Genomic DNA, 26,164 nt, shown 5'->3' with positions numbered 1-26,164 from the left:
TCTCTTTTTTTCTTTTGATGATACTATTTTGAGGTTCAACTCTGTTGTCAAGCAAAAGAAGAAGAAAAAAAACCTTCAAAAGATAAAGCTCTGAAGCAACAAAGTGCTCTAATTGCTGTATTGGCTATGACAGCCTCGTTCTTTTCCTTCATCACCAACACACTCCATCAACCTTTTCTCTGTCCTCCTGCAGTGCACTCATCTCTCCTCTTCAACATTTTGTCCTGTGACAGTAGCGAAAAATGGCCGACCTTACCTGGATTTACCCCTCCCTCCCCATTATTTCTCTTTTTGTCCATCGCAAACAGACACATCTAATTATTTTGCGATGTGCCCATTTTTTTCCCCTCTGCATCTTCCACTCGAACCACTCTGAACACTGGAGGTCACATATTTAAATAGTTTCTCTTCCCATCCGCGATGAGCACAAAAAGACATAAAACCAGAGTTATTTATTATGATATAAAACACGCAGTTTCGGGAAAATGAAACCTTGGAAGATGGACGATATTGAATTTTTCAAGATGGTGCTCGGTTCGAGCCATTGTCTTCCCCCTCTCCCTCGGTCTCTCTGGGGACCCCGCACTGTTACGTGTTGCATTTAAGCACACAGGTCAATAAAGGTAATTGATAAGCTCTAGGATATATTGTGATAAATGAAGGATATCTCTGGTGCAATAAATCAAACTACCTCTCAGGCTATAAATGGACAACTGTATGCCCCCGCCTAATGGGAATAAGCATAAACTCATCTCCGTATAACAGACAGACATCTATAGAGCTGTATTATTGGGCCATCACTTACACTTTATGAGCACCTCAGATACTGAGGCAGGGCCAGTGCAGCATCTCGGAAGGCCAGTTTATAGATTATTGGCAAGTCCATCGATCTGTCAGAAGAAGCCTTGGAATCACTTTTTCAACTGAGACGGGCAGAGCTGACAAGTGCCTTATACGGCTAAAAATTAAACGTAACGTAAGATGCTTGAATTTGTCTTCCTATTAAATAATACCAAGAAACTTACATTCCAGACTCATGAGTTATTTAATATTGCTTTATGGCAGTTTACTTGATATTCTCCCCATCAAAGGGTAAACTTCTTCTACAGGCACTAGTGAACACATGAAAAACTGCTGCCCTCTAGTGGTCGCAAGCTGAAATGATCTTTATCCATTTTTATTTTGAACATAACAAAACAATGACGCACATTACTGTCACAAAACCGTCACACTCACATACACACTCGCAGTTATAACATTTTAAATTTGAACAATAAAAAAAAATAAAAATAAAAAAAACCACCCAGCAGTGCAAAAACTATTTAAAACAAACAAATACTTTGGCATCAGGAAAGAGCTCACAGCTTATTTGCACATTCACCAGAATTATTTCAGCACAACTAGATGCTAATATATATTTAGACAGCTATTTCACCCCATTTTTAAACTCACATTTCCATCATGTGTATACTGACACACGCTTTCAGTACATTGTACGCATTTTTTTTTCTCCATGGTCCTTTCTCATAAATAACTGCTGAGTGGTTTCTGGAAGCTGAACAAAAAAAGAAAAGTGGTCCAGTGCATGTGCCTCTCCAACTGAGCGCTGCAGAAAGCCTTTTTGTCCAGTTTTGATGAGATTATTTTCTCTTGTGGCTCACAAGGTTCAAAATAAATTCTCCAATATGGAATAAAAAAAAAAAAATCTTCTGTTCTCAATTTTAAAAATTCATGAAAGGAAAAAAAAAAGCGAAGTCCTTGTTTCAATCTGCGGCCAAGATCAGAGCTTTGTTACAAGCCCGTCTGGCCTGTTCTACATTGTAGTCCATTTTAGAGCTTTTGCGTCACTCTTGGTGGTTTACAAGAGCTGAGCAGTCATTAGTCTCAGTCTAAGACTAGCCCAGCTGCCTCAACTCAAGCAGCTGATGACAAAGTTTCACTCATTAGATTTTTTTTGGTGTTTAGGCTTTCAAGATCAGCAGGTACGACTTCAATTCCTTGCAAAAGCTCATCATCCATAAAGCCCGTGTCCCGTCATTGTCCTTCAGGTTCGTCACCGCTCCCGAGTTTTCCTGTTGATCTTTGCCACACTGTTCCTCAGTCTCTTCGTAAAGAGTGTGTGTGATTTACCACAATAAGTGTGTGTCGTTTTTAACAGTTCCTCTTCTAAAGGCTCCAACAAAGACGTCACTGGGTCTGTGCCGAAAGTGTACTGGAACGACAAAACAGGCCTTTCGTTAAGTCTGGCTTTGTGTTTTCAGCTTAACTTTAAGTTCAATTCCAAAGCTTTAATCTGTTTCAGCTTGGACCACGACAAAGAAAAGACGCGTGATATTTCAATCTGCAGTCTGTTCTGTATTCTATGACCTCTCTGCCTGTCCAATCCAATATATGGAAGGCATAAAGCGAGGAGCGCAAACCTCCCTGCATATACAGAAAGCCAGAGGAGGAACGCATGTTTCATTTAATTTCTCCCTCTTGAACAAAAGCCTAAAGAACATAAAAAACACTAAAAACTAAAGAACATTCTCTTTGTGTGAATCAAAGCTCAATATCAAATTTGGCATTTCACATGTAATGGAGACCTTTGTGTCCAACACGCAGGCAAAATAACTTACACTATCCCATTTCTGTTTCTTAAGTATGCTAGTGTCCTTATGGCTCTGCAGTTGGCTCAGAAACGTGAAACGAGAAGCAGCAGAACTGATCAGATTTCCCAAGTGAGCGAGCAAAGTGGTGTGCTGAGCTGAATTTGTGCTCAGAAGATGCGTTTCCTTAGATACATTAAAAACTAAATCAGCTTCAATCATGAGGGACTCCAAATCTGATTGGTCAGCCAGGCTTGCACATAAACCGCTGGGTGTTGATGGGGGTCAGTTTTATGCTATAGGCTTACAATCCAGTAACAGCCAGGGATTAGAGGAAGAATTTCATGTCTTCCCAATAATGAAGGGCCCTTTACAATACTCTGAGGAAATCAATGGGGAATTACCATTTTTTATGCCTAATTTTTTATGCTTTTTATGAGTGCATACTTATACACACCCGCTGCTCATAAAGTTGCATTTACAGTTGGGTGTATTGATTTTGTGCGGCTGATGGGGCGCTGCTGGTGCGAACACTCCAACTCTAAAAGTGCCACCAGCTGTAAAAATTTAACTGCTGCTTCCTGGGCGCAGCTTTTTTTTGCAGCGGCGGGAGGGAGGAGATGCTTTACGACAGACAGGCCGATGTGCTGTGTTGGAGGCAGGGGCGGGGAGGGGCCGTACCCTCGCTTCTTTGTGTGTGGATGCAGAGCATGGACATTGACTTACACACACCCTCTCCGGTTTATTGGGAATATTGACTGCTAGAATAAAGATCCTGGTTAAAATATTAACCAAAAAAAGGGGGAAAGAAGTAAATCATTAGTTTTAGCATTAGCACAAATGATGCATTCAGGAGCCTTTGTCCTGCTGTGTAGCTGCTTATATATACACGAGTTGCATAACCCAGTGGTTCCTGGGCACAAAATGTGAGAGATGAAAATTGGTCTATTGTAGTAGTCTTGCAGTCATCTCACAATGTGACTGCTGTTATTATTGTCTACGTCTACAAACTCACTCATATTTAGAGGGTATGACGTACGCTCTCATTCTTGCTGCTCCTTCTGAGCCACAGTTTGTCTTGTAAATAACATCCTGAAATTTCAAAGTAAAGGCACCATCAGAACCTGCCTTTTCTCACCGTTTCCCTAGCGATCATCACTGTGCCTCAGCCCCAAGTCACCTGACTGCACACCTGCTCTGTATTAGTATTCATTCATCATGTGCTGTTCAACCAGAAAAGGGAGTGTGGCACTTCCACTGTGGAGGTTTTGATAAGAAATTTGATAAAAGCTGCCTTGACTGGGGTCGTCTATCCTTGACATCACCGTCCATCAGCACAACCCTGCAGGGATAACGCTGCGCTTCTGCTTTCACAACAGTGACTGTGACAATACATACTTGCATACATTTCTTGGTAAATGCACATGGTACTGTCCTGCTACTATGAAGTGTAGCTGTACAACAAGCTCAAAGCATGAAATGTTTTTTCAGGAACTATTAAACACACAAGACTAATCCATACTCTTGCATCCTTCTGGCAAACCAGACTTAAATCTATCAAAGTATTGTGCAGAATGAGTGGGTGTCTCCACCTGCACATACAGTGCTGGTTAATGTGTCTACTGCCATAATTGATCCTGTCCTGGAAAGCCACAGTCTTAACTGCAGGCCAAGGATAAGGTATAGATAAGGCATTACGCTGATCTATGTTCAATAGGAAAGCAATGAGGCTCCCAGTGTTGATGGCTTCATTAAGTAAATGCCACTCATGTCGTCAATATCATTACACTGCTGGTAAGCAACCCATAAACATCCTCGTGGGAGAAATTAGCTTTCCTCCAACCTACTGCCAGTGGTGGAGATTTGTGTCTTCCAATGCAGACAATCTGAAGTCACCAGCACTTTTAGTCTTTAGGGTCAACACCAATCTGAAATCTCATCAAGGAGGGGAACGAATCAGGGCACGAGGTGTGTCTCTGGGTTCAGAGGGGCTATAAAAGGGCTTTCCATCAGACGTTGCGCTAAATTGCAGCTACAATACGTTGAAAAGGTTCAACACATCACTTTTTAAAGCTGGGACACTTTGAAATTAGCTTTTTGCTGCTTTTCATTCTGTCATATGAATGTAAACTTATCCATTTGTCTTCCACTAACAATATCTGTCTTTTGTATTTTTACACACCTGTTGCTTGTGAAGCTCGCACACAAGAATTTCACTCGCATGTACTGTACCAGTGTACCTGCACATGTGATGTGACAATAAAAGTGATTTGATTTTGATTTAAAAAGTATATAATCAGTGTGTGTTGTTAAAACCCCTAAAACCATACACACACACACACGACTGTCTTTTGCCGTTTCTGTTTCTAGACCCTTTCACGTCTGTCATGTGTGTTCAGGGTGAACATGCTCTCATCTGTGAAATGCACAGGTCGGCAGTGGTGGACCTGCTAATCCTGGTATTCTATGGCAAATGGCACGGCACCGACAGACCAGGCTCATGTTGTTTGGTCAGAGACATTTACACCAGTGGGCTGCTGGAGGTCATTTTGCAGCTCTAGCAGTGCTTATCCCGCTCCTCCTTGCACAAAACAGCAGATACTGGTCCTGTTGATTGATTGATTAAGGGCCTTCTACGGCCCAGTTCATCTCTCCTAGAGTAACCGCCTGTCTCCTAGAATCTTCTCTATGCTCTTGAGAGAGTGCTGGAAGACACAGCAAACCCTCTGGCAAAGGCACCTATTGATGTGCCTTTCTGGAAGAACTGGAATACCTGTGCAACGTCTGTAGGGTCTAGGTATCACCTCAAGCTAGCAGCAGTGACACTGATACTAGCCAAACACAAAACAAGTGAAAGAATATTCAGAAAGGATAAGGAAGGAAAATTATCAGCAGCCTCCACCTGTGAAACCATTTCTTTTCATGGTTGTCTCATTGTTGCTCCTTTTTCATTAACACAAAGCAGTTGAAACTGATTTGTGTTAATGAAAAAGGAGCAATCGACCCCCTCTACTTAACTGACCAGATCAATATCCAGAAGTTTCACTGACATGCTGGTACACTCACATATTTATACCATACCACGATTGTTCCTTTAATTTTTCTGAGCAGCATAAATATCCCAGTAACACTCACATAATCCAAAAACACACCATGGCATGCTGACCTTTTTTATGGCTTCGTAAACAGCCCTGAAAGTAGGCTGTTTGTAGTCGTGGTAAACTCCTCTGTTTCCATGGAGTATGTAGATGCCATCCTCCTCAGCTGAGGCACAGTTGCTGCCATAGATGCAGTGATCCGGGCGATAGTTCCACTGGCACGGAAACTCCAGCAAGGACTCTGCAGACAGAAGCAGATGACAAAGGAGGCACAAACTTGGTATTCTGTACACTTTTACAGATACGATATGCTGTGAATTAGTAACTTAGTGTGTGTCTAAATGCGTGCAGTCATACCAGGGTTATAGTGGAAAATGATATTTAGTAGGTCCTGGTCTCCCCATGTTATGTTCAGTTTATATTTCTGGAGTAGAGGCATCAGGAGCTCTTCCCAGCGCAGCCCCACTGATGTCATGTCATTCTGTCAACACAGACAAGCACACACACACACACACACAACACGATTATATTTACAGTTTTGGTGCAGGGAGGTTTGCACTGGCACTTTCATGGACTTGAGTGCAAATCCACTAGAGAAGGAGGACATCTTGTGGTCACTAAAGGTAATACACCGATACAACCTCACCTTAAAGAACATGCTCCTCATACGTGTCAGATTCATGAGCATGACCCCTGAGTTGATGCCCGTCCTGCCGTAGAACGGGTGACGGGCAAAGCGATTGTACCAGGCGATGCGGGGCTCCTCGTGCTCTGGAGCCATAGCAGCCAGCTGAGAAGAATTAAAGTCAGACAGGAACCTCCACAAGAGGTCCACCGGCTGCAGGAAGAGGATGTCTGAGTCCACATACACAATAGAGTCAACGTCCTCTAAGATGAGCTGGGAAAGGACAAAAGACGGAATATTTGTGATGCTCATGTAAGTGCAGAAAAGCATACTTCACAGACTTGAAGTAATCCAAAATAAAAATCACTACGAATACATTTTTCAACTTCACTCTTCAGAATTAAAATAATATTACAGCTTACAGGTAAGAAGAGTCGCTGTGAAGCGCAGGGTTTGAAGAGTTTCTTCCACTCCGCTGCATTCTCATTGGGGAACCTGATGGAGTAGACTCTGTAGCTGAACCTGTAGCGAATAAAACCAGGCCACGACTGGAACTGGAACACAGATATGAATGCACTGGTTTTGCTACCTGAAGTAATGCACAATATGGCATTCGTAATCATCAGCACTCAACAGAAATGGCTACCAATGTTAGGTTTCATTGTTACGCTTCAAAAGCAAAGTTACCCACTCACAGCTTCAATGAAGCCGGCGTGAAGCTGATCTTCTGCAAAGATGTGCAGATGGAGGCGCTTGACGCTGAAGAGCACAGCAGACTTAATCATGGTGAGCGTCTCCTCCAGCCTCTCCCCGCAGGCCACCACAGCCAAGTGCATGGGAGGTTCAGGCCTGGTACCAGCAGCCTCCTGCTGAGCCTGCTGACGCATGATGTACCTGAGGGAGAAGACGTAATTGGAGGTGCGTTACACTCGGGCAGAGCCACACTCGAGATATTTTGGGCAAGATGATCTGAGTCCTATAACAGTAATAAACTTACCATATAGGAGGCAAGCTAGTATTTATTATATTCCTTTAGTGCAAAGGGTGGAGGATTTGGTGAGTGTGACTTGATCTCTCTAGAGCACTCACACTGTAGTTGTTTTAAGCCATGCCTGTATTTAACTGCACCCAATAATTCTAATCGTGAATAAATCCCCAAAGTAGTCATTTGTCACTACGGTGAAGAACTGTCCCTTTCTTTGTCTTATGTGAAAGAAACTTTTAAATTCTGGACTAAAAAACGTGTTTCAAAATGTATTTTCTAACCCCCTTAATAGAAAATAAAATCCCCCCAAAAATTGTGCTTCAGGCTGGGATACTTAAACCACTACGCTGTACAACAGTATTTGGCGCCCTCTGCTGGATTAAATATGCAAAGACGCTATCTAAAACGTATCCTGAGCCATTTCCCCCCATTATTTTCTGGGTACAAGTAGAAATTGTGATTATTCAGATAAATCTGTGACAGAAAATATCAACACGTTATTCAGATGTTTAATCCATTTAATATGAAGTACCCACTTTTCTCTTCCTTTACTCTGCCCAAACCTGAACCATAGCAAACACAGCCATGTGTGGACACCATGTTGATTTAAAGCAGCGTGATAAAAACACACATTTAGGCTACGTCAGTTATTTTTGTACTAGCACATTTTTTAATTCATTTGCCAAAGATATGGCTGTGGGACACACAATGTGTGGTTTACACAGATCCTACATCACTGACATATCGACACATATCTTTTATACATGAGACCTGCACGTTAAAGTGCAAACCTAAGCAGGTACTGTGCAGCATGTCTAAATATTTACTTGTTGACCGAGTCGCATTCCTGTAGCCTGAGTGATTACACATGAGTACCTGAGCATGCTTTCTGAGTTTTACAGCTTGTCCCGTGAAGCACAACTACGTTGTTTCGATTTATTAAAACATTGAAAATCCTACCAATTGAACGAGAGTGAGTTTTTATCCGTGACCCCTCGCCTGGCTCCAGACGCTCGCAGTGGGATGAGAATCTTCTTTGCTCCGTTTCTTCTGGCGGCCACGTCCGAGTAAAAGAGCCTGCTGTAAACATACAAGCCCGAAAACACGGCAAACACCATGCACAGCATCAGTGCACGCATGTACCGCCGCATTATACAGTTTCAAAACGCAACTCGGAGCTGAAATCATTACACAGAAACTAGCATTTAATCATAGACCGCTAAGCTAGACGCCGCGGTAACGCACTTCCGGCGGGGATTTACAAAATTAAACTCATTCCAGCACCAATTACACCCTCTGGCGGTGGTTTGTTTTGTTTTTTCTTTGGGGGGGAGGGGGTGTTGTTGTTGTTTTTATACCTTTAAAGGTTTGTGGAGAACAGTCAAAAGTCTTACTTATCTGACTTTATGCTCATGTTAAGAAAATAAAATAAGAAGACAATATATGATTTGATGTATATAGCAAGACTTTTTATTATTTATTCTGACTCAGTATAATACTATTATTAAAATTAAAAATTCTGAGTATATATATATATATATATATATATATATATATATATATGCCGTTCTGATCCTTTTATTTATTTACTGGATACTGTGTATGTATAAGGATTTATCTGATCTAACCTGCGTAATTTTTTTTTTTTTTTAAGTACACTTAGAAAAATGGGGAAATAGGTAACTTCAGAGCCATCTTGACGAACACAAAGAACAATTCAGAGCACAGTTTCTCTTTATGTCCAACAAAATGACATTCTTCAACTTGGACACAGTAGCTTATTGTCAGAATCTTGCTTAACTAAAAAGGCAATCAATATTTTTATTTATTCATGTTTAAATAACTAACTTGAAAGCATGCCTAATAAGACCTCTTGGGAAACAATTTAAGTTGAAAAACTTACACTATGTTTTGAGTGTGCATCACAGCCGATTTCGACACTAAAAACTGGACAAATGTACAAGTCTACAAGTTATACTTTTCTTCTTATGCTGTTTCACTTTCTGTGCTTTGATGCTCCGAAACAGGTCGTGGCTGTCTTTACACTTTTATTTTGAAGGCGGCAGCAACAAAGTTCCTTATCTTATCTATGTTTTGTGTGTTTAGTGTTGCAGCTTGCTCAACAGAAGCAGGAGGTCGAGACCCTCATTTGGGGGAAGGGTGGGAGCGAATAGCAGAGTTCTCCCCCATCCCTCCCCCCTCCAGCCCCTGTCTGCAGCAACTTTCCACGGGTCTCACCTCTGAAAAGACTCATTCAGTGTCTTTGATTCAGTGTGGCTTTAAGTGACAAATCATCCTTAGTGATGTGGTTGCAACTGACAACCCTGAATTTCAATTGCATTTTCATTAAGGGACATAAAAGGTCACTTATCTGATGTATATAACAACATCAGAGCTGCTGGTTGTTTAATATTTAAGTCTTGATTTGAATTTTCAAATTAAAAGTGCAGGACTACAATACTGAGTGCTAAGGCAAGCCCCAACATGCCTTTGCCTGCACGCAACAAAGTGACAAATGAGAGCTGTGTACACAAGAAAGTAGCTTTGTGTGTTTGAATTTTGTAATTTTCTTATTCAGACATGTAATAAACAAGTTCACACATTTTAAAACAAATGAGCATGGCAACAAAAAAAAAAATAATCAAAAAACTATATCAATAAGTGACACTAACACATTTAAAGTGTTCCATTGTTGCCACAAGGAGCAAATGTTCATCAGAGCAGCTCTCCCCGGGCTCACACGCCTAGTCCCAGCTAGAGTAGCGAACCTAAGAGGAGACACTCCCGACACACTGAAACAAATACTAACAAACTAAGAGACATAACCTTTCCCACAATATACCAAGACCTTAGTATCATCATGCCATGACAGTTCTCAGAATGCACTCTAAAATAGTGAGTAAAAATCTCAACAATAACACTGGTATGATGGATAATACAACCACATCAAAACATTGTAGTACAATAGTTTAGAAATATCTATTTCATCTGTTTAATTATTCTACATGTTTTATAAGTTATTGTGTGTAGTTAGGTTGATCTATAGTTGTTCTGCTGGGAGTTTTGAATACTCTAAAGCTCTGCCTTTTTTTCCCCCTCTTTTCTTTTTTTTCCTTTTTTGCTACGTCAGTTAAATAAAGTCCATCACACTGCAAGACATCACTCATACAGCTTGTAAAAGTGCAAGTCCACAACTCATTTTCCCCCATTGTACAAGCACAACGCTGCATCCAAAGGGTAGCTGCGGAGCAACATCAGCATCCTCTGGTTCTCCACTGGGATGCTGAACAGCACGTGAGTGAGCAAACTGCGCTTCCTGAGACTCGTATACATCTACTCGCGAGTGTCCGACTGCGGGGAAGAGCGTCGGGCTTAAGTGTGGAGGTGAAGGAGAAGCTGAAGCAGAGATTAACAGGCGAACACAGGTGTCACTTACAGCTTTACCATCTACTGTGTTTAGCTGACAATGTCCCAGTGACACACAGGATCAACCTGGTTTGGAACAGATCTTAAAGAAAATAAAAGCACAGCAAATAAAAGCTTCAAACTGACGATGTGCATCTTGTAAGGCAGCATGCTGAGTGTACATCGGTCTGTGGGTTCATGTGATCGGCGTGATCCAAAAGGAAGTCAGTGACTCGGGACAGGATTTGTTTACTTTATGTAGCCACGATGTGAAAAACAAAAAAAAAAAAAAAAAAAACAGCAAAGATTCACGCCGACTTTAATCTGGAAGAAGCCTGCGTAATTCTACATGCTGCATTAAGTGATTTTTTTAATAGCTAGAGGGCAAAAATATATCAACTCAATGAATCAGAGCACAGATTCTATTGATTTTAGCTCTGTCAGTAGTTTATTCATCTTGCAGATGTATACTAAGCAGCGAAGGCCTTTCCTTGGATTGGTAAATTTGAGCAACAAGAGTCCAATTTTTATTCGTCTCATAGCCCAGATATGGTCTGCTGCTACCAATCACTGTGACAATAGGTGGTTGGTGTAGGCATCATTTATGTAAAGGTCATAAAAATACAAACATAAAAGCTATATGATGTTGCAGAACTGATAAATATCTGTAGTCAGTTTTGTCAGTTTTCCACATGAAAGTCTAGCTCACAATTGAACATGAGGTTGCTGTCTGGGCAGAATACATGATGCCTGCTGACTTGTGGTGAACTGACCCAAAAAAAATGACCTGCACTGTTCTTACACTGGGAGCAATAATACATAACATGGATTTTGTACTAGGAAGCTGGCATTTAAAGGCTGCTTTATGCGCCATCAACCTTCCTGGGAACTGGCATTACTAAGTAGAGGTTTGCAAGGTAACATAGAACAAAATTGGCAGCTGGGGTACATGTATGCTAAAATTACTTAGTAGTGTGTTTATATATAAAAAGATCACTTAATACAAGTTCAGGCTTGTGGTAGCTACTGCCTGAATTGAATGACACAAAGACCAGCTGATTGCATTTGAAAGTTAGTGAAGGGTGACTAATTAAAGGACAAAGAAAGCCATAATAAACTTTTTTTTATGATCACATGTCTAGAACAGCTTCAGTGCACCTGGGCAGAATTCTCCAAGGTATTTGCTCCCTTGGTTATTTGAAAATGGTGAAATCTCCTATATACATGTTCAGAAAATTTCAGGCATGGTGATTGTGAAGGTCACAGAATATGATTCTGATCATTTTCATAACAAATTAATTCAGTGCTCTACAATGGAGGCACTCATGCCAGAAGAGTACGCTCCCATCAGAGAAATGGTTCATCACAAGATAAAGGTGACATCTTTGCACTTGTTCCCCTGACCTTTTCTTCTAATCAGACAACTGCACCCAAACCATGTCAGCCAGATGTAACAGAGCCAACACTGTCCTCGCTGTAACCGTCAGTGGGACAGATTCGATTCTATTCTATTGCTGACTGTGGCACAAACTTAAAGACAGGATTTTCCTTCATACTGTGTCTTCCTGCCAGGGGATATAACGGACTTTCAGTAACCAATGGGCTTCAATCACTATGCAAAAACAACAAAAACAACAAAAAAACAACAAAAAGTGGCAGAGGGAGTGCCACCACTGTGCTGTGTTTAAAAAAGAAAATCATTACAGCAGAGGCAGTCTAACAGGGGAAGCTTAAGAGTATCAAGATCAGGTTAAAGGTTCAGTGTGGGGACACTGATGTTCGGGTTTATAACAGGTAGGTAATGAATTCAGGCAGAGGCAGAATATTCCACACGGGGAAAGAAAAAGTCCCTCTGCCATCCACTGATGTTGATGATGATTATGAAGATGAAAGCAAGGACAGGGATCCACATTTCATAGGGAAAAAAGACAAATCATGGAGGTTAGGTGCACGTGGAGGAAAACCTAAAGCATGAGGATCCAGCACTCTATCCAAAACTTTGTTTCTCCTGTCAGTTCTGAAGAAGTTCCTCATCAGTCTGTGAGTAAATATTCCAGGAGCAAGCTTTTAGACAGTGTGCTGCTTACTTACAACTACACAAAAAATAATTCCAACCTACCAAGTAGACTACTAAAACCCTTCCAAGATTTAGCAAAAGTCGTATTGCTTTCTAAATGCACAATTCCACTGCTGTAGAAAATCCGCTAACTGATCAAACTCGCCAAATCTGATGTGTCCTTGCAGCAAAAAAATTTCTAATAAAAACAAAAAATTTTAAAGAAAAAAAAAAAACAAACAGGAGAAAAAGAAAAGTTTTATTCATTATCGTGCAGCTCTAATGTAGAGGCAGGATACTCCTCTAGTGACTTGTGGACTTGCAGATGAGACGTTGATGGAGGCGGGGTGGAGGGAAAGGTTTCAAGGAGGCTGACTCAGTGAGACTCTCCGTTGACCGAGCTCCCCTCTCCTCTGGGTGAGGAAGAGCGGGAAAGGCCCTTCTCTGTGTTTTCTGAGCTAGAGCCGTTCTGGCTGTGGTGGTCGGCCGATGACACGGAGCTGGAGGAAGTGGCCGAGGTGGCTGAGGGCTTGGCCTTCTCCTTAAAGTCCGTTATGATGACTGTCAGGTCCCCAACCGTCACCTCCAAGTGCTGGGCGCTGCTGCGATCGATGTTTTTTAGTCTTGGCCTGATGAGTGAGTGGAAAAGACCATTAAGCATACAAGGCTATTTTTAAAAATCCTGCATAAAGAGAGTCTTCCTGGTGCTGCTTTGAAATATACTCCTGGTGTCTCACACTTCCCACTTCCTGAAATTCTTTATGAAACATGACAGCCTAACTCCAGGTGGCAACATAAACAGTTTTTGCACTTTTCCATGTTTATTCATGAATCCCTCTAATATCTGACTCTGCCAACCTGGCATCAGCTCGCTTACCTCATCTTCTTGTGGCTGTTCTTCTTAAGCGGCGGCTCTCTGTCGCTCTTCTCCTTCTCGACTCTCTCCTTCTTTTCCTTTTTGGGCTGTGAGGGCAGCACAAACTGCTGCGTTACCTGCTGCTGAGAAACTAGCTGGGATACGGGACGTGGCTTCCTGATCCAGGAGGGAGGAGTGTCGAAAAGGGGATGAAGGGAAAAAGACGGAGAGGGAGAGACAAAGGGAGAGACGGAGAGAGGCAGATTAATGAGAGGGAAAAGCACAATGAACACATGGCTTTGTGCTAGCCTACCACTATAATCAAGAGCCAATGATCACTGCCAGTGCTGGTTAGGATGGTGCTGCTCAAGTGCTCTTAACACTGGCAACACACGCTGAGTGCATTTAAAATAAAACCCGGAGTTCAGCCATCTGTAAGATGTGGAGTGTACCTGTGCAGGCTTGTTTTTAGCACTCACAAGACAAGATCAGTTGTGGTAAATACACAGGTGCAGTAGGAATTAGAAGTGTGCAAAACATACTGAATATAAAATATTTAGCAGATTAATCATCTGCGGAAATAATAGTTAGGCTTACTTTTGAATGTCACTGCAACTAACTGACTACAACATGGTAAATGGTCAGTATTTGTATAGCGCTTTACTTAGTCCCTAAGGATCCCAAAGCGCTTTACACTACATTCAGTCATCCACCCATTCACACACTGGTGATGGCAAGCTACATTGTAGCCACAGCTACAATGTAAAATCCTGCTTTGATATTAATAGGTGTGTTCGCCACACATTCTTTACTCAGGTAGGCGTCTGTAAGACAGAATGACACCATCCATGATCCCCCCGCTCTTATGTTGAACATGCAGTCATTGTTAACCAGTAATCGCTTTAAATGCTTTATGTACACTGCAGTGATGATACTTGTCTGTGCACGGCATTAGCTGCGATGATGTGAATACGCCCTCCATGTCTGCTCGAGTACAATTATGCTTTTCATTGTGGCCTTTCAAGAACTGGGCACCATTTTTTGGGACTTAAAATAGAATAACTTAACTGTAGTTTGTTCTCGATGCAAAGCAAGTGCCGAGTTGTTGATGTGAGGGGATGTTCCTGAGAAGCATGGATAATATACCTTCACACACAGGTTCCACAAATCGCTGAAGACAGAGCCAATGTGATATTAAATGGTCCTCCTCACATTCATACCTCCATCTTTCATGAGGGTGTAATGTCTCAGAAATAATGTATTATGCAACTGGTTGGCTACAGGAGCATGCATTAGGACTGTGATCGTATTTCTGAGCAGGACTCTGTATGTGTGTGTATTTTGGAGCTTGCCAAGAGCCCTAGCCTGAGAGGGAAGTGTGCTGAAAAGGCCATCTGTTGGGGCGGTCTACACATCTAGTGCCTTTATTAATTGCATGCACACACAAATGAATTACACACAGTATGAATGCATGCATGTCCATATACTACACTGCATGTTGTATAGAAAACAAAAGCGATTCTAGAAGAAAATGTATGTTTGCTTTTATATACAGTGCAACAGCATCCAGTGATGTACATTAAAGCATAGCATGTATAATTATATTTTTAACATTAAACCCTAAGCAGAACAATAGCTACAGATTGGTAACATGTAATATTTGTCGTAATGACTGATGCTGGCTTATTGGACTATATGATGTCAAGTGTGTCAGTAGTTGAGGTTTCATTTATTCAATTTTGCACAGGTTAATTGTGTCACAAAGAGCTTTAAAAAAGCTCCAGTTACTGTTTCATTTGAAGATATTTTGTTGTATCTATGAATGCTTCTGAAATAAAGTAGATTTGGTAGAATTTATCATGAGTCACAATGATTAGCTCCGGTGGCTGTGTCAGAGCCAGCACGTGATGTTGCCTGTAGCATTTCAGGGGTGACTTGTCAGTGCTGCTGCTCCCCTGCATTGCTGTGGGCCGTTTCATCACCTTCACAGCATTCACCTACAGGCTCCAGAGGGTATTTACTTATTGCTCTCCGATTCTATATGTCACAGATTTGTGGTTAGTAGCACTGGAAAGTTGAAAATGCTGATTACCTTATGGTATTTTTCTCATGTGGACGAACCTGTGCCTTATTACATTTAAGATGTGCTGCAATTACAAAATATTAGCTTCATGAAATTTCATTTTAAAAAAAGAAAAGAAAAACAAAGAATTCCATTAGAACTTCTAATACAACTTTACGGTGTCTTTCAAGTGTATGACACCTGATCCCAGATTAGTCTGACCACTGTGACTTGTTGTGCAGAAAATAGTTGCACATTTTTTCCAAAGTGAGCCCTGGTGGCCCATTTAGCCTCAGTTAAAGGTTTTTCTACCTCAAATTCCACATGGATATACATACACAGAAGCTCCTGTCTTTTTCTGAGGGCAAAGATGTTGTTGAGCAATTCTGGGATGACCTAAATTGGGGCCAAGCTTCAAAGACTCTCTCCCACAGACATTTTTTTTTTTAAACTTAGCTTTCACTGCCTTCACATAACTTGCAGTGATGCTAGCAAGTCTAAAGTAAAATGCAAATGGGTCTCTTGGCCTACATAACTGTCTAATAGGGAGGAGATGTAGAGATTCTCTAATATGTCTGTCTTGTCAGCAAGATGCTGCAGAAGTGCTGACTCCTTTTTAAATAAAGACAAAGGCCTCTCAGAGTCCTCTGTTCCTAGTTCGAGTAATTTGCTGCTCTCCTTGACATCTTTTTGTTTAATAGTCCTACAGCAACTAAACAGCATCTGGTGGTCTGAATGTACAAACATACACACAAAACAGCAACGGTCACAAAAGGATCAGCTGTCCCGCCCTCAGGACAAACGTTATCAGCTTCCAGAACTAAAAACTCATCTGGCTGCGTCATTCATAATATCCTTAGGCTTTTGTTTGATGAATTTAGTTTAGAACGTCATTGTGCACTTTGTGTGATTTACTGTATGCAAGTAATTAATTCCTCCTCTCATTAATGCAGTGAGTGAGTGATGGTTTTGCTTGAAATGTAATCTCCCCTCAGCCTAAAATGTTTTAGATTGAAAGCCTGGATGTGCCAGAGAGCAAGTGAGGCCACGTCTAAATACATACAGCCAACCTCCCTCCATGTATTACAGTGGAGTTGATTCTCACTAATAGAACCAGCTCAATAACCAGGAGGTGAAAGAGGAGATAGACAACCCAATATTATGGGGAGGCAAAGCGGCAGGTCTAAACAGAGCTGCCTCTGTTAACCCAATCAAATGGTGTTTATCTCTGCACTTAGGCCCTCACTGCTAGCCTCCCTTTGGGCACCGAGTGTGGGTTTGTGTATGTGTGTGTATTGATTCCAAAATAATTTCTGTCCCGAACGTAACGGTCTATTCTTTCAGACATTAATACTGCGTGTTGGAACCTCTGTTCCTGTCGATATCTGCTTCACTCATTCTGCTACAGCTAATGGAGTCCCACAATGGGAAATTAGGACATTACAGGGGGAGGCTTAAACATAGCAAATTGTATTTCCTTCAAAGAGGAGAGTACAGCAAACACACAAAGCCTTGGTTTCAATTCACAGAAAGTGATCAGCCAGTTTATTGTTACATTTATTATCTTTGCCTTCACTTGTTCTTTTTCACAGATTCTTCTTCTGCAATGTTTTATTTGTAGAACATGAGTGCAACACTATGTTAAACAAATGACCAATAGGGGGTCAACTTGAACTAATACTATTACTAATAACTAATAATAATATTTTATACTCAGATAAGCAATGATTAAAAACAGTTCCAAACCTAATTTGTTCCTACTTTACTGGTTGGTACTTATTAGCATGTATGTGGGATTCACAATTAAAATTTATAGACATAGCCTTCTAACCTAGCTTTCTAAGGCCTCGGTCATCCTGTCCTATAGTGGGCTAGAGTCAGCAACCCCCTGGCAAGTGCTGGTTGCTAAGGAAAATGTATATTCCACAACTAGTTAACGAGTGGCTGCTGACTGACACTGGGTGAAAACAGATTACTGTGGTATGCAAACACTGAAACTTGAAAAAGCGCATCACAAAACAGAAATGTGTAACATTAATTTGCCTTCGAGGAATAACTTGGTCATTACTATTGCAACCAACATGCTTCAAAAGGCACAAGTTTTCCCTTAAAGGTTCCCGTTTCCAGTTTGCATTGCACTTTACTGGGTAAGTAGTTGGCGAGTGTTTGCAGACAAGTCGGCATCTTCGATACAAACTATGGAAAACCGTGGCAACCTGCTAACAACCGAAGCAATCACAACGAGGTCTTTGTAACCAATTTCAAAACCTAAAGAAACCACTTGCCAAACGGTCCCATAATACACACTTTTCTCTAGTGATAGTTTCCAGGGGGGTCACTGACTGGTTTCCAAGCCTGTGTGACTGGAGCTTTAGTAATCGATTTAACACCGGCTAGGAGCAATGTCCAACAACACTCACAAGTAGTCCAGGAATACACATTTTTCCCCTCACGACTGGTGACTGACAGATGGTTCCTAAGCGGTCTCTACGTCTGTGTGACTAAGGCCTTATTCAATCACAGCCAGGAAAGTCTGAAACTTCAAGAAGCCAAGTTTCCTTGAGAAAGACTTTGAATCTTCCAGTTAACAAAATCATTCTTTTGACAGCCAAGAAGGCTAGTCCTGCCATCTTTATGTCCTTTTTCAGTGTAACTGTGCAGTCTTTACTAACACTAACACAATAACAACAACAGGACAAAAGAGAGAGAGATGTATAGTCATCCATTCTGTAAGTCGATAAAACATTTCTGGGCAAAAGGACTTGACTTCACGGCGATGTCACAGCACACAATCCACAACAATGCCAGCACAGATCTGAAAAGCTTTTTTTTTTTTTTGTAAGGGTAACACAAGTTCTAACTTTTTCAACTCGTTAAGGCGGTTTTAAAAGAAAAAAAGAAAGAAATATCTGCAGATGAATGTACTGTATTGTAGTTTATGTTGTTGTGTTTCTTGTTGATACAGCTGTTCTTTTTCTTTTTTGGCCTCTCTTGTGTGAAACAAAATAAACACAAACCTCGCTCTCAATCTCACAACCTTAAAGTTTAATCGTGAACTGGAGGCAAAGTTAGTTTATTCTGCAGAAACTGAGCTGAAAAAAAAATGTTGCCACTGATCCCTTATGCTTACTTCAGTGACAGGGGAACTCTAGCTGACCCTTTTCCAAATATGTCGCGCGCGCACACACACACACACACACACACACACACACACACACACACACACACACACACACACACCATCTATCGTGTTCACACTCTTCTATCCTCTCACTTTTTTCCCCTCCCTCCTCCTGATGCACTCGGTGACCTCCCACTCGTTCACTGCTGCCCTGGGCTTAAGAAAATATCACACAAGGATTCAAAAATGGGAGAAAAACTCTGATGTCAGCAAGTCACAAGCTGGCATAATTTTTTCTAATTAACTTCTATTTTCTGCCACAATGGACAACTGGGTTATCACCAGTACTGCTGAAACAACATGGATAGTGTTTAAGAGCACTAATCATTTAACACATCTTAGCAGAACAAAGGCAACGATTGGTATTAAACTCCTTCACACAGAATCACCTTTAACAGTTTTGAATAACTACTCGTTTCTTGTTTGCTGGAACTCAAACTGTATATGGTAAATGGTAAATGGCCTGCATTTGTATAGTGCTTTTCTAGTCCATAGGACCCCAAAGCACTTTACACTACATTCAGTCATTCACCCATTCACACACACATTCACACATGTATATGGCCCCAGGTGGTTTCATGTGATTAAATGTGACCTCAGTGGAATGCACATCATACCACAGAGTTGCTACACTGAGAGAACAATGAAACGGCAACATTTCATAAGCAGGGCTGTGCCGTATCATGCCATCTGCAATAATACCAATATAAATTTTTTATGCGATATAAAATAATATCACAATATCATTGCTATAGCAACATGCCTTTACGTTCCCAACACATAACAGTGAGAGAAACCCAGACATGTCTGAGAGGAAGAGTGGTGTGTCAACCTCTGATGGTGATTTAGTAACTAATAGGGTTGCCACAAACGATTATTTTGATAGTCGACTAGGCGGCGATTATTTTTGCGATTAGTCGACTAATCAGATCATGCATCCATTTAACGTAAAACATACCGCTTATTGCACCAGCATGCATCTGCTCTTATATAACAATCATTAGCTTACAGCTTTAAGTGTTTAAGGTATGTGCTAACTAAAAATAAAGACAAGATGATAGTTTATTAAATTTTAATGAAATTTGCAGATTGTTTCGGTGAAGTTTAATAAACTCCTTGCTAGCTAAAATATAACAGGACACCGGAGTAAATTCTGGAGCATCTCACACTTCTGATGATCAGCTGTCTGCTTGATGTTTATTCAGCTGTGTAAAAACTATAACTTTAATCTCAGCCAAACCGATTTACTCAGGAACAAATAAAATACTAAAAAAAGCCAAACTATAACATTTTTAAGTTATCTAAGTGACTTATATATCATGTTTAACCTGAGTAGCGAAAGACGGTGGTGGGTTTGAAAGCGATTTGCTGGGAGTCCGGTGTTCTCACCGGCTCTAGTGAGCCTTGCCCCAGGCTAACTATCGAGCTGGTGCGTAACAAGACGCCTCTGAAAACGTCGGAGCGCTTTTGAAAATATGTGGTGTCTTGATAAACTGAGCAGATATTTGAAGTTTACACAGTTACATTCTAGCCTGAAAATATGTAAAACATTTATTTTGTGACCCAGAAAGAATAATAACAGTAATATTAAAACTAACCAGCTGCCGCCATTGTTGGAAACTGAGCAGGGCCACGATGGGCTGCGCTATGAATTCTGGGACACACACACGTGGCAGCCCTAGTAACTAAGAGTGATACTTTAACAACCTCCAACAAAGCACAAGACTTTGTAAATCTATACAGAAAAAATTTTCTTGTTTTGCCACTTGAGGCGACCTGAGGCTTCGTAGCCTGGTTGTGTAGTTCAACCAGGCTACGAAGGAGGAAATACTAGCAGCTGGTGATGCACGACCCAAAAGTAAGCAAATGATTCAACCAAGCATCACTAACTGCATTCACTATCAGCACTCCATATGACAGGAAGAGCAAACGGTAGATGGAAATTATTAATGTGGTTACATGGTATATGGCAAAGCAGGGCTTTAAGCAGCTGGTTAAAAAGCTCAACTAGAGATACAAAATCCCAGATTGAAAAATATTTTCTGTTTTATTATATGACAATATTAGCAAGCTCCTTACAAGTTACAAGGTTAAGCTACTTTGTTATTACTTGTATGCTTACATTTGGTATGCTGTGGCAGTTGATATAATGCCGTGCTTTTGCACTATAATTCTCCTGGGATGTTGTTTCAGTATTTCGAATTAAGAAGTCTGTCATCAATAACAGTAGCTCGCTGCAAAACAGCTTCATTTTTGTTGCACTAATAAATTCTGCTGCCTGCAAGTATTGATAAAATGTTCAGAATATTTTTTTTCTATATCGTTGAAAATGTTGTTATTGCAAGTTTTCTTGAAATATAACCCTACTCAACCCAACGGTTGGCAGATATGGAGTAAACAATTATTTCACTTGTAGATTAATCTGTGGATTCTTTTTGATTAACAGTGCCTGAAAGTACAGCAATGGTGAAAAATGTCTGCGAAAAATATTATAATATTCTTTGAATCTCTGACAAGTCCAAAAATATTTTTTCATTATATAAATAAAGAAACACGATCAAGGGAACTGCTGAGGCTCTAAACTAAAAACTTGGTTCCAGCTTTGTGACGATGTATTTTAAGTTATTGCTAGTATCGTTTCGGGAACTTATCTATCAATATGCGTTCCAAAAATATCCCTGTCGACTATCGATCTAAATCCTATCAGAGTCCAGTATCCTAAATATCAATTGGAAGTGGAAGTGTCAAACACTCAGTGGTTCGGGCTATTTGTATTATCGCCATACATCATAAGCTAGGGATGTGTGCGACTATACAACCAAGCAACCAAAGCGATGTATAACCAGAATGTAAAAAAACAAGAAAAGTCCTGCGCATTTCAGAAAAATTTGAAACGTGATTTGATTAATGACAAACATGACTAATAACTGTTTCATATAACTCTTAAAATACACATGCAATATATGTTAGGCCAATGTTAGCTTTATCCATTTCAAGCACTCAGTTTTAAATGTTTTGCGAAGGGTTTCTGTATGTTAGACGACTTGACCAGTCTAATTTTTTCTCTCATTTAAATGACTGGTAAATTAATCACCAGGTACATAACTAGTATATGCAAACCATCAGCAGAGCACATGTGCCATCACTTTTTAGTGGCTATGCAGTGCATGTTCAGCCTATGGCAGAGTGAGTCACAAGCAAAACAAGGCGTCGAGCTTGTGTTTCAGGATTGTGCTCTATATAGATTTGTTTTGTTAAAATATTGAACTTCTAATGAGTGGCTCCCAAAACACAGTACAGAATTCTGCAGATGTTTGGACTGCATGCTGTCATTTATCGGGTACACAATGTGATGAGCAAACAGCCAACAGGACAGCTGATGGACTGCAAATAAGCATCAGAGCGTGCTCCTATAAACAACTTTCATCTCGCTGTTCTGTGATGATTGTGAGATCATTGTCATATAGCTTATTTTATGCCCTGTTGAACACTCAATCCAGGTGTAGGTGTGTGTCTGTGTGTTTGTTTCAAATTTTCTATCAGCAGGTTGTATGTTGCTCCTGGGAGCTCCTCCAAACCTGATGATTAATGTCTTTCCCTGCCAGTACATGCTACCACTGTGTGTGTGTTCGTGTGTGTGGAACAGAGAGGGAGACAGATGGCCCTCCACGTCCTGTGGTTTATGACACCTTCTCCAGCCTGCTAGCCACACTACGCTACATTGTCCTCTCACACAAACGCCTGCCTGCACAAACACACAGAGCAGTATGTCATGCATCAGTGTCACCGCAGTAATTACAGGCTTATCACGTAGCCATAATCTTGAGCCACAATGACGTGATAACAGCCAGCTTCATTGTCCGTGGTGTGCACTCGGTGTTTGTATGCTATGTAAGCACTAATACCAGTAACCCACACAGCTGAGCCAACTGTGTCACTTATTAGAGGAAGTAATCATTCAAATGGGATTACAAGACATTGATTGTTGCTATATAGTGTTTCATACGCCAAGTTAAAAATTCAATTTACAGCCAGTCATCATAGTTGTATGAATACCAGCTCATAAAGCTGTGCTCATCTGTTGATGCCTGTTCTAATGATCTCATCTGACTTAGTCACTTGTGATCCAACGGCTATTCTGAACTCAAAGGATGCACACAACCAAAAATACCTGGATGCATTTCGTAACATTTTCCTGGGATGACTCAGTGTTACGGATCAAAGGAAAACAATGAAAGCAAACCCTGAAACCATTTCATTCTTAGCACTTAACTGCAATGGAAACACATGACTCGAGTGTGTTGCTCTTTGCTAGTTACACAGTTTGTCTGTTTATACAGAGAAATGCAAGATAGCAAAAAGGGTTGTCCTCACTGTTTGTCTATAAAGTCTGTAAAAAAGCCATATTGTATGTATACTTAAAACTAGTCATATCGAGAGCTGGATTTTCACAGTGAGTGAATCAGCCACATTCGAGCCAAATGCACATTTTGAGCTCAGTGTTTAGTAATGTGGACTGCACATAAACTGTGAGTGTGAGCTTTTGTGGGGGGGGGGGGGTTGATAAAACAACATCTAAAAACACACAAAACACAGTCAAATGCTGACAGGCTCCCAACCAGCCAGAATGGTTTGCACTTGTTTAGGTGGAGCAGGCAAAACCCTGCACATCAGTCATTCTGTCACCGACAGACGCCCCAGGTTAAGTTCAATGCCTGGGAAGACACAGAAAGGGGGAGACACAACGCCAGTCGCCAAGAGAAAGAGGAGATAAGCATAGGGAGAGGGTGAACACAAACAGGAGCTAACTAATAGGAAGCATGATCGAAGTGGCTGTCATAAATAGAGAAATATGTAGAAATATAATGCTGCCAAACAGGCTCCTGAACATGGAGCATTTCCCCAGCAGCTCTGATTTGTTGGAGCTCTGCTCATTGAACAGATGCAGGTGTGGATGTGAGGGAAGGTCACACACTGCTCTATTACACCCAGCTGAAATTGGCTAAGGACGATGTTTCGGTTAAACAGCTGTCTTTCAGCACCACTTCACATGACATTTTAAGACTTTTATTCCAAACAGCAGCAAGGAAAATTACAGCTGAAACAAATCTTAGCTTTCACTGCATTCCTCAAGGATTAGGATAATACAGGACAAGTCATGACAGACACGATGTGAGACCCTAAAATGCCTTGCTCAGGGACCATGCAGGAATCAAATCTGTGATCTTGTACTACATTATCAAACAGTCTATTTTCTACTAATGCTGTGCCAAACCTGGTGCTTTCTATGAGAGCCAATACACAGTATTACTAGCAGAAGTTGGGTTACATCTGCCAAACATTGGTAAATTTGTTACAGCAGCCCCTCCCCACAAGCACTGACAACTTTGGGAGAAGCAATTTTGTGGTGCTGTGATTCTAAATTGGGCAATGGCACTGCACAGGTGAAAAAGGGGTGTAAGACACTTCGATCGATCAGGCTTGTTTTCAAAGTGTGGGACTCAGTCAAAAGAGTTTTGGGAAGATAAAATGGTTCTCTGAAGTACAGTAATGAGATTGCATGATACGTTGTGATCCCAAAGCTCTCCAAGTCTGCCCTAATTAAACGTTGTAAGCTCGCAGCTTGTCGTAAAGAGCAACACACTGTATTTTTCCACATTAATCAGCGCAAATGACTCCATCATGTTTTGAGCGAGCGTGCACTTTCTCTTGTGCTTTACAAAAACGCAGGCCCTACTTTTTGTTCCTCCAAATTTCACTTCCTCCTCGCAGTACGGGTTTTTGAGCTGCCGACAGAATTAAAAGAACGTCAGCCAGTTCCCACTTTGTCAAAGTGTCTCGCTCTTCCATTTACTCGACCTCCTCCGATAAGCGAGACCAATTCTGCTGATGTATCCCTGTCTGCAGTCTCAAACTCACAGCCTCAACAACGTGCTTTCAATCAGCCCCGCTGGCTTTGGGCCCCTGCAGTAGATCATCTCTCCACATCACAGGGATTGAGGCGGCAAGATCTGCTAAAGCTTGCCTTCATAAAACATTTATTTTACCTCTTGACGGCAACACGCAAACACTCCTCAGCCTAAATTATTTCCACCTCGTCCTAAAACATTCTCTTTTTGTACCAGTCACTGCCTCGACTCCTTGCCAAAAACCACACAAATCCAGTTGAGCAAAGTGCCATTTTATGTGTTAGGTTACTGCCAGGCTGATTTAAGCCATCCCCACAGAACTCACATTGGCTGTGTCCTTCAGGCTGCAGGACACTTCCTCTAACCACTGGACACTCCACGCCTCTGCTGAGCATTAATTCATTTACTCCACAGCAATAGCTCAGTCATGCTTGTTTAGCAACCAGCAAGGGAATTTGCTGTGCCCCGCATTCATATTCTGCGTGTTGTTTGCCCTTTAGCACCTTGGGTTTGCTCGCCGAGAAATCCACTTGTCTGTTGTGTTTGGTCATTAACAGCTGCGACCACCTGTGTGGCCATTTTGCTGCAGCATTAGCCCATGTTTGGCTCACATGCACGTGTGTGGCGGGTACATGACCGCACTAATGCTACTACAACATTTGCGTAGCACTGCAGTTGGGAAGACAGAAGGTTATTAACATTAAATAAGACCTTCTCACGGACATTTTCTAAATTTGTCGCCTGGGTATCAGGGGTGCAAGTGAGGAATTCTCGCTCTTGTGTCCTTGCCAACTTTGGAAAAAAAAAAAAGTCCAGATGGGGAAGACAAAGGACGCTTTTGGTGACATGAGGAATCAGACAGGTTCTTGGCAAAGCTGCAAACACACCAATCTCAATGGAGTGTCCTCTAAACAATCAACTCTCAGTAGCAATAAGCTGGACCCAATGATAACAGCATGTCTGCTCCTCATTCCCTCTGTGAGCAGCAGCTCTGCACTTTGACTGCATGTTTATGGGTGTGCATTTGTGAACAAATATGTATGCGGTCATGAGTACAATTTGCATGTTGAGTGCATCTGTACTCAGCGTGTGTGTGTGTGTGTCTCTGATGACAGCAGGCTGATTAAGCTGTTGCATAGTAATGAGCTATGGCTGTCTGTCTGGCAGCTGCTCTGAGAACCTCTTTTCACAACTAGCACTCCCACACACACACACAGAAAAAGACAGAGAAATAAACGCGGGCATTTCAGTAACACACAGAAGAAACACTCTCATGAAAAGGCATCAAAGCTGACAAGAGCACTGAAGCATTGTTGTTTATGTTGTAGTTTAATCACTGGGAAAGTCACGCTAATGCAGGAGAGGATAATTATGATGCATTAAAGAGGGAGATCATGTA

The 26,164-nt window shown here is 41.3% G+C and overlaps 2 protein-coding genes across 2 annotated transcripts in view; both read right to left on the bottom strand.

The window, feature by feature from the left end:
* Window positions 1–1,041: 1,041 nt before the first annotated feature.
* On the bottom strand, window positions 1,042–8,607 carry gxylt1b (glucoside xylosyltransferase 1b). The gene is made up of 7 exons (XM_082509755.1): window positions 8,257–8,607; window positions 7,007–7,205; window positions 6,734–6,865; window positions 6,333–6,584; window positions 6,044–6,167; window positions 5,755–5,927; window positions 1,042–2,212 (listed from the first exon to the last, which is right to left on the bottom strand). The coding sequence occupies exons 1-7, from the start codon at window positions 8,445–8,447 to the stop codon at window positions 2,054–2,056; spliced, it is 1,230 nt and encodes a 409-aa protein (XP_082365881.1). The 5' UTR covers window positions 8,448–8,607; the 3' UTR covers window positions 1,042–2,053.
* Window positions 8,608–10,904: 2,297 nt separating this feature from the next.
* yaf2 (YY1 associated factor 2) overlaps window positions 10,905–26,164 on the bottom strand; it is a 17,176-nt gene continuing 1,916 nt past the window's right edge. Inside the window, exons 3-4 of the mRNA XM_082510169.1 lie at window positions 13,635–13,790; window positions 10,905–13,386 (exon numbers count right to left, since the gene is read on the bottom strand). Coding sequence (XP_082366295.1) covers window positions 13,134–13,386; window positions 13,635–13,790 — 409 coding nt within the window. The 3' untranslated portion in view covers window positions 10,905–13,133. The remainder of the gene's footprint in view (window positions 13,387–13,634; window positions 13,791–26,164) is intronic.

The sequence above is a fragment of the Aulonocara stuartgranti genome (assembly GCF_965226115.1).
Source record: "Aulonocara stuartgranti genome assembly, chromosome: 17".
Classification (NCBI taxonomy): Eukaryota; Metazoa; Chordata; class Actinopteri; order Cichliformes; family Cichlidae; genus Aulonocara; species Aulonocara stuartgranti.
The sequence above is the reverse complement of the archived record's forward strand: the minus strand, read 5'-3'. Positions and strand labels throughout refer to the sequence as shown.

Coding starts and splice junctions, on each gene's coding strand:
- gxylt1b (XM_082509755.1), bottom strand. CDS start 8,447: ATGCGGCGGTACATGCGTGCACTGATGCTGTGCATGGTGTTTGCCGTG. Junction 7,206..8,256: donor AACTCACTCTCGTTCAATTG/GTAGGATTTTCA, acceptor CTTCTCCCTCAG/GTACATCATGCGTCAGCAGG. Junction 6,585..6,733: donor CACAGCGACTCTTCTTACCT/GTAAGCTGTAAT, acceptor GTCCTTTCCCAG/CTCATCTTAGAGGACGTTGA.